Source organism: Sander lucioperca, chromosome 21, assembly GCF_008315115.2.
Source record: "Sander lucioperca isolate FBNREF2018 chromosome 21, SLUC_FBN_1.2, whole genome shotgun sequence".
Lineage (NCBI taxonomy): Eukaryota > Metazoa > Chordata > Actinopteri > Perciformes > Percidae > Sander > Sander lucioperca.
Window position 1 is genome coordinate 5,160,085 of NC_050193.1, and position 16,278 is coordinate 5,176,362.

The 16,278-nt window shown below is 38.9% G+C and overlaps 1 protein-coding gene across 1 annotated transcript; it reads left to right on the forward strand.

Moving 5' to 3' along the window:
- The first annotated feature begins 581 nt into the window (after positions 1-581).
- micall2a (mical-like 2a) lies at positions 582-13,415 on the forward strand. The gene is made up of 18 exons (XM_031312927.2): positions 582-644; positions 782-961; positions 1,444-1,492; positions 2,746-2,887; positions 3,062-3,228; positions 3,442-3,572; positions 3,662-4,171; positions 4,319-4,503; positions 5,291-5,345; positions 6,010-6,206; positions 7,318-7,425; positions 7,622-7,686; positions 7,873-7,996; positions 10,680-10,782; positions 11,461-11,534; positions 11,620-11,734; positions 11,877-11,923; positions 12,014-13,415. Exons 2-18 carry the CDS (start codon positions 819-821, stop codon positions 12,091-12,093), a joined length of 2,295 nt encoding a protein of 764 aa, XP_031168787.1. The 5' UTR covers positions 582-644; positions 782-818; the 3' UTR covers positions 12,094-13,415.
- The last annotated feature ends 2,863 nt before the right edge of the window (positions 13,416-16,278 follow it).

Consider the following 16,278-nt stretch of genomic DNA (forward strand, 5'->3'; position numbering starts at 1 on the left):
GCACTCGGATACTGCAACTTGTATTTAAAAAAAATCCAGATGGCTACTCTACAGGAAAGGATTTAATGACCAGAAGCAAACAACTATAAACCATTTAAATCTGTCTTCATTTTACCTAAAGGTCACATTTAATATAGGGAGATCTCTGTGGACTCTTTAACATTTCATAGTGGCATCCTTGAATGACAAACCTTTTATTGTCAGCTAGCTAAGTGGAATTTTAACCTCCATACTGGGAGATGATGCTGAATCAGACAACACAATCAGTTTTTAGCTTTTGTCAAGTTAAAAAAATACATTAACCACATTTGTAACCTAGCCTATATGATAAGATACTAAATACCGACACTTAATGTTTTGTACACTAGAATGATATTCTGTAATGATTGGTGCATTAAAAAGCAGGTTAGTTAAAGTTATTGATATGTTGATTTGGACACCTGCCAGAATTCTACATTAATTCAGTTTACTTAAAAAAAAAAAAAAAAGTGCACCAAACCAAAAACCTATTTACCTTTTCTGGCTGAATTTAATTCAACTGTTGTTAATGATGAATCAGCAGTCGGTGTCAATTAGTGTAATGAGTGGAGGGAGAAACGCACAGCAGCAGCTTGTCCTGCTGCCCAGCCCCGGCTGTCGTTCAGGTAAAAGAAGGAAACAGGACGCAGCTGCAGCGCCGCAGTTCACGGCCAAACCCCGAACAGACACAATTTGTTTTGATCTCTCTTTCCTCCGACTCCTCCACACTGAAGCCTTAGCCTGTTGCACACTTAGTCTGTAGGCTACTGAGCGCACAGTGTCTCTTTCGCGCTAGGAGCATGGCTGCCATCAAGGCTTTGGAGCAGTGGTGTAAAGTGCAGTGTGACGGCTACCGAGATGTAGCCATCACCAACATGACGACATCATTCAAGAACGGATTGGCTTTCTGTGCGCTTATACACAAGTACAGACCGGACCTGATGTGAGTATTTAACTTTGAAGAAGTGGTTTAAATGTAGAGGTTAAATTCTGCCGGGGTTTGGTTTAGTAGGCTACTTTTGTTTGAGTCCAGAGGCAGCCTGGACAAATTGCTTAAGTGCAGTTTTCTACAAGGCTGTATGTCTTTGGTACACAGTATTGACCTGAAAGTGATTTTATTGAAATTCTATTTTGTAATTTCGATATTTTCCAGTGCTCGTTTTAGTTTAGTTAGTGTTGTCAGTCCTGCTGTTAAGTATGGAATGGTATTTTTAAGGAGATCTATCATGTGTAAGAAACATAATGCCTTGAAAATGTAACCTCTTTGTATTAGTTTTTTATATTTAAATTTGAAATCCTCAGGGTCCAAGTTAGATGTTTTTCACCAGCACGCCTAACTTCTCTCTCTCTCTCTCTCTCTCTCTCTCTCTCTCTCTCTCTCTCTCTCTCTCTCTCTCTCTGTTCATTGTATTTCTCTTTTCCCAGAGACTATGACTCACTCAAAGAGGAGGATGTGTTTGAGAACAACAGACTGGTAAGATGTCAAGTTGTTTAACCTTTTGTCGCATTGAGTGGAACAGAGTTCATACTCGAGATTTGATTTGATGTAGCATTAAACAGCCACTTCATTAACCCCTTACACATGACAGCGCATCCAGAGATTCACACAGTGTTTGTTCTCGACTTGGCATTTATGCAGCAGATTTAGCTGTTTCAACATTTTAGCAGCAGAGCAGTTTCAGCAGAAGCTGCATGGTAGAAAGTACATCTCGCTATCACTTTTAGACTCCTATCAAATTTAAAGTTTCTGAATCTTTACTCAGCCTCTGTCCACTTGACCTCATTTATTTTGTTAACCCCCAAATGACCCAAACAACACAGCGGGGACCTCTCCATTATTTAGTCTTCTTCCATTTTACCAGCTTCCTCTGAGGGTTACAGACCCTGCAGAGTGCTACATTATGCACTCTGTACGACTTCCTTGTTGTCTTGGATGATCCTGGCAGTGTCAGCAACAAACCTGAGCTCAGGGGAGAGGCTCTCCAGGCTATTCATTTTGAATGAGGCTTGCTATCCTCTGCCACTCGATCTTCACAATGACAGTTCACTTGAAGCCACTCTCTTTTATTTCTTGAATGTTATGCAAGAAGAAGACGTGTTAACCATATTTGTGGCCACAGCATAGTGTGTTTTTATCAGAATTTAGTTTTGATCAACTGTTTGAGGATGCTCCCTGTACTGAAACATAAGAATGTTACAGTAATTCACACCCTTCTATATTTCATGAATAGTGTCATGTTTCTTACAGGTGGTTATTTTATGAGTTGTCTGTGTGAGTTTGTAGGAAAAACAAGCCAAACAGATCCTCAAATTCTTTATCTTTTGTGCTTTTCTTTTATATAAGCAGACTTGGTATTCAGTAAGGCTTTGCTTTAAATTTAATGAGCATGGCTGATCCTAAACAATGCCTGCTATCTTGCTCCCTCCATCCCCTTTCTTATCCCTACAAGCTCACAGGAAGTGTGCTATTCATTATGCAGCCCTTTCAAACCTCTCTGGGCTGAGCCACAGAATACTGCTAGTCTATTTAAAGTAGATTGTATTGTCTGACATTTTTACACATGCTGTAATTGTAGGAGCTGACATTACTGAAGTGAATACCATGTTTTTATATGACAAAAATGGTTTGGATGTGTTTACTTGGTGCACCATATACTACCATTACATGTAGTCTTGGCAGAAGTCTAGGGCTGTTTGTTAAACTGTGTAATTTTTTTTCTTCTTAAGGCTTTTCAGGTCGCAGAGGAGAAGTTGGGAATTCCAGCTTTGTTAGATGCAGAAGACATGGTGGCTTTAAGGGTCCCAGACAGGCTGAGCATTCTTACCTACGTCTCCCAGTACCACAACTACTTCAAAGGACGGCCTCCCAGTGAGAATATGACTGGTTTAAAAATGCTTAGCCACGGTGTAGATAATTTTTGAGCTGCAACAATGCATACTTTCAGGCATATTTCTTTTTCAGTTTCAAGTTGAAGTGTATTGCTTCTCTCTTGTGCTATAATGTAATGATGATAGTGTCCCCCCCCCCTCCCCTTTCCCTCAGTGGGAGGTGTAAAAAGGCCAGCAGAGGGTTCCAAGGAGGAGCCATCAGAGAAGAAAAATCTCCCAGTGGTTGCCAAAACCTTTGTGCCTAAAACCGCCATTGAGAATCATTTACCCTCCACTCTCCCTGCTCAGACCTCACCCAAGTTGGCCAGAGCTGCTGTTCAGGTCAGTGCTCGTGTCAGAACACATCATCAAACATTTGAAATTATGGTTGTTTACAATACATCTTTGTTGTCTAACACGATTACTTTTTAAATTATCATATATAAGAACAAGGAGGATTTTTTTCCCCTTTTTTTTGTGGGTTAGGTAAATGTTAAGGTAAGCGCAATTCCTTTTTGAATAGAGCGTTACCTCAGTTTTAGTTTTCTTTCACAGAAGGAAGTTCTTGTGGAAAACTCCAACAAAAATGGAACTCTCAATAGCAAATGTGCTGCATGCAAGAGCCATGTTCATCTGGTTCAGAGGCACTTTGTGGATGGCAAGCTCTATCACAGAAGCTGTTTCAAGTAAGAATTGAATCTATATTCACAGATACTTACCTTGTGTCATGTACTGTTATTACATTAAAAATGTCATGCTAATAAACTTCCACCAGATGCAGTGAATGCTCCAGCGTGCTTCATTCAGGAGGCTACAAACCTGGGAAGAATCCAGACACTTTTATCTGTAACGCCCACCAGAACAGCTGCAAATCCTCCTCCTCTGAAGCTGGGATCAAAAACGGACCCGCCAGTTCAGCTGGGCGATTAAATAGTGTCAGCCAGACCCAGCCTGCATCACGCCCCTCTTCTTCTGTGCTGTCAGCCCCATTGAATATTGTCCTAAAGCCAATCAGTCCCACTCCACCTTCCCGGTCCTGGATGGCCTCAGCCCATAAGACACAGACGGCCAGGCAGAGTTTTTTCCAGGCTGCAGTGCCAGTCACAGAGGCCTCAACAGGTAACAGGAAGCCCACAGAGCCCTCAAGTGTTTTAGGAAGGCCAAAGGTCCCACTGAGTCCTGATGATAAGAGCAGAGTCAGAACAACCACTGGAAAGAAATTGGCAGAGGAAAACTGCAACAATAACAACAAACGCCTGTTCACCATCCGATCAGCAGAGAGACGGTGAGTATTGCACTTTGAATACTCTCTGTGGCGATGAATAGATTCTCCCTTGCAATACTTGAATATTTCTGGTCTTTCCCACGTCTGTATGGTTTTGTAATGAATTTTCTTACTAACGCTGATGATGAGGGTTTCCCCTCTCTGCAGGTTTGGAGACAAGCCAAGTTCAGCTGACAGCCCCAGTTTGAGAAAAGATAAATGCAGCCAAGGCCCAGCAGGAAACTGGGCAAGACAGCCCTCCACCAGCCAGACAAACAATAAGGAACCGCCATGTCTGAAGGCCATCAACAAAGACAACACAAGGGCAATAACTGTACACACAACTGCCAAAGGCAAGCGCTACTAAATTCCTTTTGGTTGTTCTTGATCCATTATTTGACATCTAGCCAACACCCCTTACCCCTCCTCTTCTCTCTGTCTGTCTCAGAACACATTCATAGAAAACAAAGCCCTTTTGTCATCTTTGCCCTATTTAAACAGCCAGTGCATTTAGCATGATGGCAGGTCAGTGTTGCATACTGACACTTTAATTTCTGTCTCACACTTGTAATGAGCTTTCATGGTCGAACTGTCATTCTCTTTGGATGGACGTGCAAGCATGGCTGTGGCATCCTGACACTTTTCAGACAGAAACACAATTACTGTTAGTTTTTAATAGAAATGGTCATCAAATTGTCATCTTTTATAGAAGTCTCCCCATCATGGAAAGTCATTTTTTTGCCTGTTAATATGGACACCATATTGACCATGGACATTACTCCAACTTGTTTTGGAAATTAGGATTAATTACACTAATTTGGGTCTTTTAATACAGATGTGCAGGACAGGATCAGTTACTTTAGTGCATTGTTGTGAGAGACTAGATAATGACACCAGTAGCTGCACTCATTATCAGCTGTTCAGGTTAGTGTTTCCAGGTAGAAGAGTCAAGGGAGTTTTTTTGTTTGCTGTGTACAGAAACTTGCACTGCTTTGAGAGCGCACTTCATTGCTAAAGCAGATGTCAAATAAAAGTAAACGCGATCATTTCTCCCTGGTTTGAAGTGAAGAATGATTTCAACAGTTATTTACGTGATGGATGAAGTAGTGATGAAGTCATTCACTCTACTTTTGTCTGCAGATCCTGTCTGGGGACAATTGAAGCTTAAACCTGTGAAAATCGAGCAAGGTTTAAAGTAAGTATCCTCAATTATATTTATAATAACTATTACCTCGTGACTCACTTTGGTGGAAGTGGGAAAGTCACACAGATGGACAAAAAAACGTCTTAAAAGATTTTTCTTTGAACAACGCTTACCATTCAGCTTATTCACTCTCCAGAATGCAGAACCATCAAGCTTCGTCCATCTTTGTTAATGTTGACTGGCTCAGAGTGCAGCAGCTAGCTCTGTCCCCCATCCTAACAAGCCCCAGGGAGTGCCAGGCCTGAACCTTTCCTACTCTAACACTAGATTCTCTAATTTCTTATACCTGCTGATGATTCCTCCATTCATCACCTTTTATCATTACAAAATAAAAGGTGAGGCCTTTTTCTTATATTTTTATTCTTTGTTGTATACTATAACTGTGCTATGTGCAATACTGTGAAATCAACCATTCATTCAGTCTGTCTACTTATTATATCTTGCTTTTCTTTTACTGTACTGATGCTTCTTGTTATTGCACTGTCCCCTTTGCTGCTGTAACACTCCAAATTTTCCACTATGGGACTAATAAAGGATTGTCTTACCTTATGTTCAGCCTATATGTGTATCATATCTGTACCGGATAAATGCTGTACTTTTACATGGAGGGAATGGTGACACACTTTAAAGGCTTATTTCATTGTCTTTCTTACAGACATGCTGAAGCTGAAGCCTTTACTGAGCAACATAAGCCTGGATCCATGTCCGCGACTTCCTCTAATGTCCCCATCAGTGTAACAAGGTCTCCCATGGCTCCAACACCTGCAGTACCTGTTAGTTTTGCTCTGTTTGATCCTGAACACTTTAGGGTAGTGTCTCCCCAGAAACCACAGCTTGGTTCTGGAAACCTTGGTGAGTCCCTTCTGTTAGTTATAATAAGAGACTTTGAGAGAATACGAGGATGTGTCTACTAGTAGAGTAGTCAAGATTGAGGTGATAATTGCACAATATGAGAAAGATATGCGATAACGTTAAATATCACGCTAATGATAACAGATATTAAAGTGTACTTAGTTCTGCTCTTCTGCTGCTTTTAGTATTCTGCTAAAATAAAACAAATGGCTTGTATTGTTGAAATCCATCATTATGTTATTGAACATTGAATTGAACATTAAAAGCACCAATAAAAAAGTGACAGTTACATTTTGAAGTGTAGTTTTCTACCGATACTCTTTCAACTAACTCAAAAAAATCTCCAAGTGTTTTATTACGCAAGTTAATATTGCAATAACGATAAAATAAACAATATATTGTACAGCCCTAGTATCTGTATTTCATCACTATGAGCAGCCCCTTTCATGTGGTTCATTGTTATTATAAAAATATTGATTATGGCAGCGTTAAGCATAAAGTTAACCATGTTCACCATCTTGGTTTAGCTTGTTAGTATATGCTAACATATGCTAATTTGCGTTAAACAGAAAGTACAGTTGAGATTGAGAATGTCTTAAGTATCTTGCAAGTAATTAGTCATAATCCAAAGTATTGGACAATTTAAAATTATGATGACCTGATTCTGGTGCTAGGGTAAAAGTCAGAGGATCATCACCAAAGTGATTTCAGTCTATCTTGAGAGGGAAATTAATGTCTGTACCAAATTCCATGGCATTCCAGTAGGTTTTACATTTCAGACAAAATTACAAATGCCAATCTCATGGTGGCGCTAGAGGAAAAGTCCGAGGAATACCAAGGTCATTTGACTTCACCCTCTGGGGACCATGACTGGTTAACAAAGTTTGATAGCAATCCATCCAAAGTTGTTGAGATATGTCAGTCTGGACCTATGTGGTGGACAGACTGACAGGGCTGACATGGCTGAAAATTCACAAGAATGCTGCCCTGTGTTTTAAGATTCTTGTAGAGTTTTTTTTTTTTCTTCTGTTTTAGCAGAAACCAGAAAAAGGCATTAGCGGGTTGAACTCTGCAGCTCTACAGCATGTAAACCTTGTTGTCCTCATTTTAGGTTTTAAACATGGGAGTCACTCGCCTGTGAAATCCCCACCCAGACGGCCAGCTGTGGAATCTATTAGCTCTTCAATGACTGCTCCAGCCAATCATGGAAATCTGCCAGGTTGGTTCCCAGCTTTTTTTTTTTTTTTTTTTTAAATGTCATCATCAAAGGCACACATACATGGCCTTAGCCATCTTGTTGATTTCATGAGCAGTCTTTTCCACTGAAAATAAATCAGGTGAAGTCATATGTGACAATGCTTTTCTGAAAAGCTGCCATGAAAGGACTATCTAATCCTATTTTATCTACCTCTTAGGTGCTAAAAAGGGAAAGTATTTGTCACCCCCCAACGCCTCCAGAACTGAAATGAGGTCACCCTCTGTAAGTTCCCTCCATTAAGTCTCTTAAGAGATTAATTAACAGCTCTACAAATATGCTTTCATTATATTCCCAGTAAAAAATGGACGACCTTCTTTACGTTTAAGTGGCCAAAGTTGGAATTTTCAAATTAAAGTTATCAATACTTATAAATACTGTGACTCTTAAATTCTTTTGTTTTTACATCAGGTGAAGTCTTATCATATTCCAGTGGAGCAGATTGAGAGGGACCTGAATGATATTGAGACAAATGTGGCTCAGTTAGAGAAGGAGGGTGTGGAGCTGGAAAAGAAACTCCGCTGCTGTGAGGAAGGTACTTAGTTCCTGTCACTCTTCCTCTACAACACATTTTACCCACTTCCTTCCTTTTCCTTGTTTAGATGTGCACACAAAATTGAATGTTGACATGTCAGAAACAAGCTGTGCAATTTTGAAAATATACACTTCCTCAAACTCACTTATTCTGAGGAAAAATATGCCAATGCAATAGTCAATTTTGCTGTCTTGCAGCGAATAACCTTGACACAAACTTTGGTATTTGATTGTATTTGTGCAAACTGCTGAATCCCACTGCTGCTTCAGTGAGAGCATCTCTGGTGCAGAGTTTTGTCCTGGTTGCTTCACACAGAACACACACATTCATTTGCCATCAGCTGGAGCTTGGTGTGTGTGTGTTTAGGGATTTACCTGCCATTTCTATTACTGTTTCTGCAGCCAAATGAGGTGAGAGGCACAGACAGCCCACAGGGATGTTGCTTCTCTTCTGAGGTAGTGGGAGTAGGGGGCCTGATTGCTTTGCTCAAGGTCAACATGACTTGGGTATAGTAATATATATTCTGGTCGATTGCGTACCTTTTTTTCCTATTCGCCACCCAGGAAGCCTAAGCATGCAATCGCTTGGCCAGAATTTGACATCAATTGCACACCACCTAGGAGATCATCTATTTCTCAACTTGTCGTCGTAAAAACTAAACCCTGGCACTCAAGTTCAATTTGGAATAAAATAAAAATATTAAATATTGTTTGTTCTGGGGATGGCAGGTTGTAGACCTTGTCATATCCTCAGTCTCGGTCTGTCCTTATTGTTAATGTGGCTTTGGTGTGTGTTTTGATTGATTAGTCACTAATTGGGATTGGCAAATAGTCACTCTAAAAATCTATCGATCACCTACTCAGTTATTCCAGTCTGACTTGGTGAACCATGATTACTGCTTTAGGGACATATTTAAACATTTTAGATGTATATACTAATCACTGTCTTTGTCAAAACTTAACTGTACTTTGAGTAAAAATAAGACAAATTTGTTGTATTCCCTCTGTGTTGCATGTTAAAACTTGCATATTAAGACAATTTGGGGGATTTTTAGATGAGGAATTATATCATAGATTGGAATGCCTGCCCTTGTGTTTACTGTAGTATTTACAGTAGAGCTGCAGCTAATGATTATTGCAACTATTGATTAATCAATTCATGTTTTTCTTTTTTACATACAATATCAGAAAATCATGAGAAATGCTCATTATAATTTCCTTAGGTGACATTCAAAATGCTTGTTTTGTGCGACCAACAGTCTAAAACCCAGAGACATTGTTTACTTTCATATTTGACAAAGAAAAGCAACAAAACCTCACATTTGAGTAAGTGGATCCATGGAATGTTTGGACTAAAGATTATTCTTATTATTTATATTTTGATTATTATCAAAATAGTTGGTCATCTTATTAACGAATCATTTTAGTTTATAATTTAGTTGTTGTTTTTTTTAAGAAAATAAATTGAACCCAGTGTAAAATTAAATATCACCCAAGCTTTCAGTGAGAAAAATTAATGTAGTGTTATTTGGAAGTAAATGCAGCAAGGATGACTAATAATGTTAATTATACAGTAAATGAAGACAATTTTATTCCTCACTGTTGAAGATATCTGTTCTGCAGCACATGACTCTAATGTTTACATTAGGTTTAAAGGGGCTGTACCCAAAATACTGAAAAAAAACAATGAGCTGTGATTGCCTCCATACTGCTCTCACAGACTCTTCCCCAATATGTGAAATACGTATTAAATTGTTTTTCACGGCCACATGTACTAACATGCACATGCACCCGGACCGGCTATTAAAACAAAGAACAGAAGACACACACACACACACACACACACACACACACACACACACACACACACACACACACACACACACACGGAGTGCGACTTCATTCTCTGCTCAGGACCCCATTACTTTATATCTTATTATATCAAATATTTGTTTGCTTCTATGTTAATGTTCTGAATGTCAAGTGCAGCCACTTTTAAAGTGTCAGATTTAGGATTACCTACACCTAAGGTGCAGAGCTGTGTATTATTGACTGCTACAGTACCTTAAGTGAAGTGTTGACATGGCCCCAGGAGGTGAGTCACCCTCCATCTCAACAATCCTGCACCCTGCTCCATACCAACCAAATCATCCAAAAACCTAATTTATTATCATCATGTCATATGAAAACAAGGAGTTGATCTGGTGAACATTAAATGAGCTATGATTCTGGATGAGGAGAGGCTTCTGGGTTGTTATATTAAATAAAAGGATGTAAACGATTTAAACAACTGAAACACATAATGTGAATGAAAACAATTATTCTACAGCTTGCTCTTTAACCTCAGTCACTGCATTATGTGCTATCAGGAGAGCACAGAGCCAAAATGATATTTAAATATTGCTGTCTGAACACTCTGAAATCTCTGAGCTTAATTTGTCCCTGGAGAATTTAATTCACTCACAAGTCAGAAACATTTAGTTGAGTTGCGTTAAACTGTTCAAGTTAGCCCGAGTGGATAATAAATGCTTATTTTTTTGAAATTTCTACAAGGTTTACAGGTGTTGAGTATATATGTATGTACACAATATATTAGAACTTGACTTTTCTAAAAGATTATCAAGGGTCACAAATTGTATCTCAGTGTATTAATACCATTAAAAAAAATGCTGTGTGTATTTCAGAGGGGAAGGGAGACGTATTGATGGACCCACTGATGGTCGACTGGTTCAACCTGATTCGAAAGAAGCAGATGTACATTAGGAAGGAGTCAGAGCTTGTATACATGTGAGTTGTTCTGTAGCTTAAAACATTTCACAATTTTGGTTGTAATTGTTTCTATTAGTCTGTGTTTAGTCTCGCATTGCCAGACCTTCCTCCACAGCGCTGCAAAGGAGGGTCTGGCTAGTCCACACAGCATTCCGGGATGGGAGAAAAACGTGCTCTGGTTAATTGGCATTTCTTTAAACCAATCACAATCATCATGGGCGGCGCTAAGCGCCGGATGGAGCCTTGGTGCTGCTGCAAAATAGCCTCGGGAAGGAACTTGTTTTGGTGGAACATGTGTACGTTCAAAGGTTGTTTTAGTCGTGCAACAGAAAACTCAAATTGGACAGATAGTCAGGCTAGCTGTCTGGATTTACCCTGCAGAGATCTGAGGAGCAGTCAGTCCTCACAAATCAACCGGAGTTTAAAATTCCAACACAAAGAAAGCCGAAGGTAACGGTCATCTGGCCAAAAAGAGGGACATCTGGTGGAATTTCCGGCGGCAGTGGAGCAATCCCAGGAAGTGGAACATCGTGGATATAGTCTGTGTTTAACTTTGTGCCAAAGCCATTTTCTTTTCAATTATGTAAAATAACTTCTTATCCTGAAATGTTGATGTTGATGGTTTACAGTTTTGGGGTAGATGTGATGTGCATAATAAATCAGGTTTACCATATGATTGCTGAATGCATATCTCAGAGCCAGGACTCAGGAGCTGGAGCAGCAGCAGCCAGGTGTGGAGTGGGAACTTCGTAGGCTGCTGGAGAAGCCAGGTAAGAGATCACGGACTCTTTTCTCAACATCACCTCTGTCAACTTTCTTTTTCCAGCACTAAAGTCTGTCGACTTGGTATAACAGATCATTTAAAGTCCAAAGAGGAGCAACAGCGGGAGAAGAAGTTGATGCAGAGACTGATGGAGATTGTGGACGGCAGAAATGCTATAGTGGAGGGTCTGGATGAAGACAGGCTGAGGTAACACGATGCATCTTACAGTATAATCAATTTTCACATTACAGGAGTGATCAGTAATGCAGAGCAATGCTGCTTATATAACATCTTGACATGCAAGCAAGACAAAATGCCTAACTTTTGTTTTATTTTTGATCAATTTCAGGGAGGTGGAGGAGGATCAGCAGCTGAATGAAATGATGCAAAATCTTGGTAAGTATTGCATGAAATCCTTTTTTCTTTTAGAATGGATTTTCCAATTTGAATGCATTATTCTAATATACACTATTCTTTGGTGAATAGGAGTAAAGAAAGCTAAAAATAAGAGGAAATCTTCCATCTCGAAACTGTTCAGGCGAAGAAGTAAAAGACGAGTGGAATGATCCCCAAGGCAATTGTTACTACACTGATATTATTGTCTTTGTCTACTGAATAATTATATTTTAAAAATGTTTTAAGGTTTTTATATTCAAGTGCAGTATGTGGTGTGCTAATGAGAAGGCAAATGAAGAGATGTCCAATTAGGAAGCACGTTGGGTCAAATTATGTGTTGTGTTTCTATTTGTTTCAGAATATTTCAAATTAAAGGTTCAGTTAAAGTGTTATTTTTGTTTAACATCCACCTTCAGTTCTCTGTTTTGTGCTACTTAGTGAAGTGAGAATTTCTGAATAGCTTATTATTCAATCTTAGCTCTTCACAAGAGGTGTCCTGTTTTATTCACATCTGTTTTTCACAGTTTAAAAAGAAAATGGTGTTTAATTACGTGGCAAATGCAGCTACGAGTTTTTCTCTTACATTGATTAGACTTCAGTGTCACAAGAAAAATGCCTTGAGTCACGAATATGTTTGTTCTGTAAATATTCTGTATATTTATTGAATGATTGGAATGAGGTATAATTAATAATTTAGCAAATCAACTCACACTGGGTCAAATAAATTGGATGTTGGGTGTTAAAAACCATAAACTAAAAGCTATCATGATTTTCAAATTACAGAGGGGACACTGGCTGTTCCACATGCAAATAGGAATGCGAATAAATGTGTAATCCTTCAACAGTCTTGATCCAAAATGAAATTATTTCAGTATTTATTTAATAATGGATTTTAACAAATTTCCTGTAAGGATATTAGCAGGAGAAAAAGCCTGGACAATTAAGCTTGAATGGCTGTGGAGTGTAAAATGGAGAGCCACACATGTTGAACTGCTTTGTTGCAGACTGTAGTTTCTCTCTCACACTGCACTGTAGGTGGCAGCCTGGGTATGCTGTATCACAAGGCAAGAACTTGGAAATCCAATTTGCCACAGTACGGACAGTTAATTTCTTTGCTAATTTTATAAATGCTGCAAAAATGTTCAGCTGTGCTGATACAATAATGTTATGTGAAAGAGGATTAGGTAGAGCAGTAGCTTATGGCCAGGGAAGGCTTATAAACTATAGGTTGTATTGAGCTTTTTATCTTCAAACCGGGTTTAATTAAACATTTACTCTTTACTAATATCTGCATCAGAAATGCTCCGCACCTGAGCCATTAAAATGTTCAAACGTCGTGTGGAGTCACTCGTGTGAAAATGGCATTCACAGTATTTGTAAGAAATGTACTGTAATGTTGCGTTTTAAGTGTTATTGAATGGTATGTACTTGTACTCTATTTATAGTATTTTTAAACTTGAAATCTGTAGTCCAATAAATCCTTTGAAGATTAGTGTGTATGAGAGGTTCAATTATTTACTCAACAGCTTCCTTTGGCACACATCTTTCTATTTAAACACATCCTTGAACTTTTTATCACTCCACTTCCCATATTACAGGCTTCACCAATGACTGTTGATTCAACGATGCCAAGACTAAACGTTGCTTTCTGTAAGAAATCAACAATGCTGCGAATCCTTTGCATTGAAGCTCTGCAGTAATCACAGAACTGCATCAATGTATGCTTTTAATACGTTTTTTTTTCAATTAATTTTTTAGGACGACATCAAGATAATTCACTGCCGTCAATATATTACAGCTACTTATAAACTACATATTTCTCATTTTGAGATGCATGAAATTGTGATCATGAACTTGGAACACATTCTTTCTAGCTGAGCAGAGTTGGGGATGATATTGGTACAAAATGCCATGCGTGATGTGGGTGACAGTCGAGACTGAATGTGTGATATTAGAGTTAATTAAAGCTTTGCGCCCCATCTACTGCAAATGCTTGCACTACTGCAATTAAGAATCAAAGGCGAGGGCTTAGTGTCAGGGGGGTGTCTAATACATGGTTTTAACAGGAATGGGACCTGATTTGCCAAGCTCCTAGCGACAAGCATTAACAACAGCCTCAAATTAGAGGAACATTAATATTCATAAGTAAAACAATTCATCCTGTGAATGTGTGATGAAATGGAATCCTCTGAGGTGAGCTCTTGTGTCCAGGCTGCCATCGTTCATTAAAATATGCCATTACCCATGAAGTGCTTAATCTCTATGAAACGGTGGTAAAATCAGTTTTAACTACTCTGACAGAAAGGTGGAAATTTTAATATTGTTCTGCACCTTTTATATTATGTTAATCTGGTCAAAACATTTTTTTATGATGGTGATGTAAAAAAAAAATGTAGGTTTCTATATGTCTCATTAACTGAATTGCTTAGGATTTTGGAATGTACAATGTATAATCTTTGCTTGTGCACAGTGATATTAGCCTGTTATTCTATTAATAAGACGTGAGTGCTTTGTGATGCTTTAGGTTAGCTGTTGTATCAATCTAAAGTGTGTGTGTGTGTGTGTGTGTGTGTGTGTGTGTGTGTGTGTCATGTTATTCCAGTCCCTGCCAGAGCCTCTGCCACTAGCCTGTAATTATGATCCTCGAGGTAATTTTATCAGGCTCATTAGCTCTGATGAGTAAACGAGAAGCGTGCCTCTAATTTATTGGCCATCCAGGCTGGAGACTTAATTCTCATCAGAGAGATCATAATATTTGTATAGAGACGGATATACAGTATATGTACTCTGTTACCATGCTCCTATACCAATACTGAGGCCGAGACTTTAGTGACTTAAAACCAGTAATTACACTCAAAACATGAAGTCTGTTTGGATAATTGGGCATGTGCTAAAATTATGTTATTTGTTATTCTGATGAGCAGGGCAACAACACACTGTCTCTTTTTGATTCAGGCATGATTTTAAATGAAAGCTATTGTTTGTGTTCTACCGCGTCTTGTGACTTTATCTTCCTGCACAAAATTAGATTCTCACACCTCTGCAAACAAAATTGCATTGTTTTGTTCCCTGTTCAATAGAGATGATCCATTTTCTGTGTCATAGAATGTGTTAAGGGAGCGGGGTAAATATGCTCACAATTTTTAGTGTGTAGAAATTTGCATTGAGGGGAAATTATGCATGCTGGCTAGTGGAAATGAAATGTATAAAGTGCATGACTGGTAGACTTGACAAGTGCAGCTTTCATCCATCTCAAATGAATAATTTTCACTTCCCTTAAACATCCTTAATCCAACCATGTTATCAGCGGGCATGCAGGATTCTGCCAGACTTTCTCCTTAACGGCACAGCAACTTTCAACTCGCTTGAGATTCTGCACTGCAGTTGCTTACCACATGGTCTTAGGGACTCACTCTTATCCTTTCCTGCTGGTTTTGTGGATCAGTAAAATTCCTTCAAAACACAATATATACATAACGCAAGTCTTAATAGATAGCAGAATGTCTCACTCTACCCTCCTCTGTGCTGCCTCAGAGGTCGACTTAATGCACTGTATTTTACCTCTGATTCACATTGGCGGAGAACTCAGAGGATGGTGTCTAAAAAACCTATTTGCTCGGTGGCCCTTTGTCCTCTATTTCAAATTTTAGTGACAGAACCTTCCATGCTAGTATAACGTGGTTGGATATTCATATGGTGGTAAAGGGATAGAGAAGGATATTCATGGTAAATTACTCATTTACAGCCCAGCATTCAGCAGTTTGACTTGTTATTTTGGGAACATTTCCTTGTCGTCTTTACTGAAATACATACTTATGATGATACTATATTGTGGCAAATTCCGACCTCTATCCCATCCTTTTAATTTATGCACTGTGGCAGGTTTTCTAAATACTACTGACAATAAACAATTAAATGTGTAATTGGTGTTTATGCTGCTAATCCTTGTGATAGCCTCTAATATGAAGTGTTACCTGGCTATTTTCAATATCCACTCTCTTAGAAGCCTCAGTTTGCGATAAGAATATTAACCTCATCAATTTCAGGTAACTTTCAACGCTTTAACATCTTGTCTTAAAGACCTGCGTGTTAGCAGGAGTCTCAGCCTTGGCATTTAGTGACATTTTAAGCCTTTTAACAGAATCCAGACAGGGATTTGCAGTTTCCACCAAAGGAAAATAATTTATATCCTCCTTTCTGAGAAACTGTGGGTAGAGGGATTAAATGCACCAGAGAGATTTGTATGTGGTGCAAGTAAAACAATATTGTGACTCAGTTAATACATTTACTACCATCTACTTTCATACTTTGAGGAAGTCGGGAGTTGTTACTCCTCTGGCTGAAGTTGGCATGCT

Coding starts and splice junctions, on each gene's coding strand:
- micall2a (XM_031312927.2), top strand. CDS start 819: ATGGCTGCCATCAAGGCTTTGGAGCAGTGGTGTAAAGTGCAGTGTGAC. Junction 1,493..2,745: donor TGTTTGAGAACAACAGACTG/GTAAGATGTCAA, acceptor TTTCTTCTTAAG/GCTTTTCAGGTCGCAGAGGA. Junction 7,687..7,872: donor CTGAAATGAGGTCACCCTCT/GTAAGTTCCCTC, acceptor TTTTTACATCAG/GTGAAGTCTTATCATATTCC.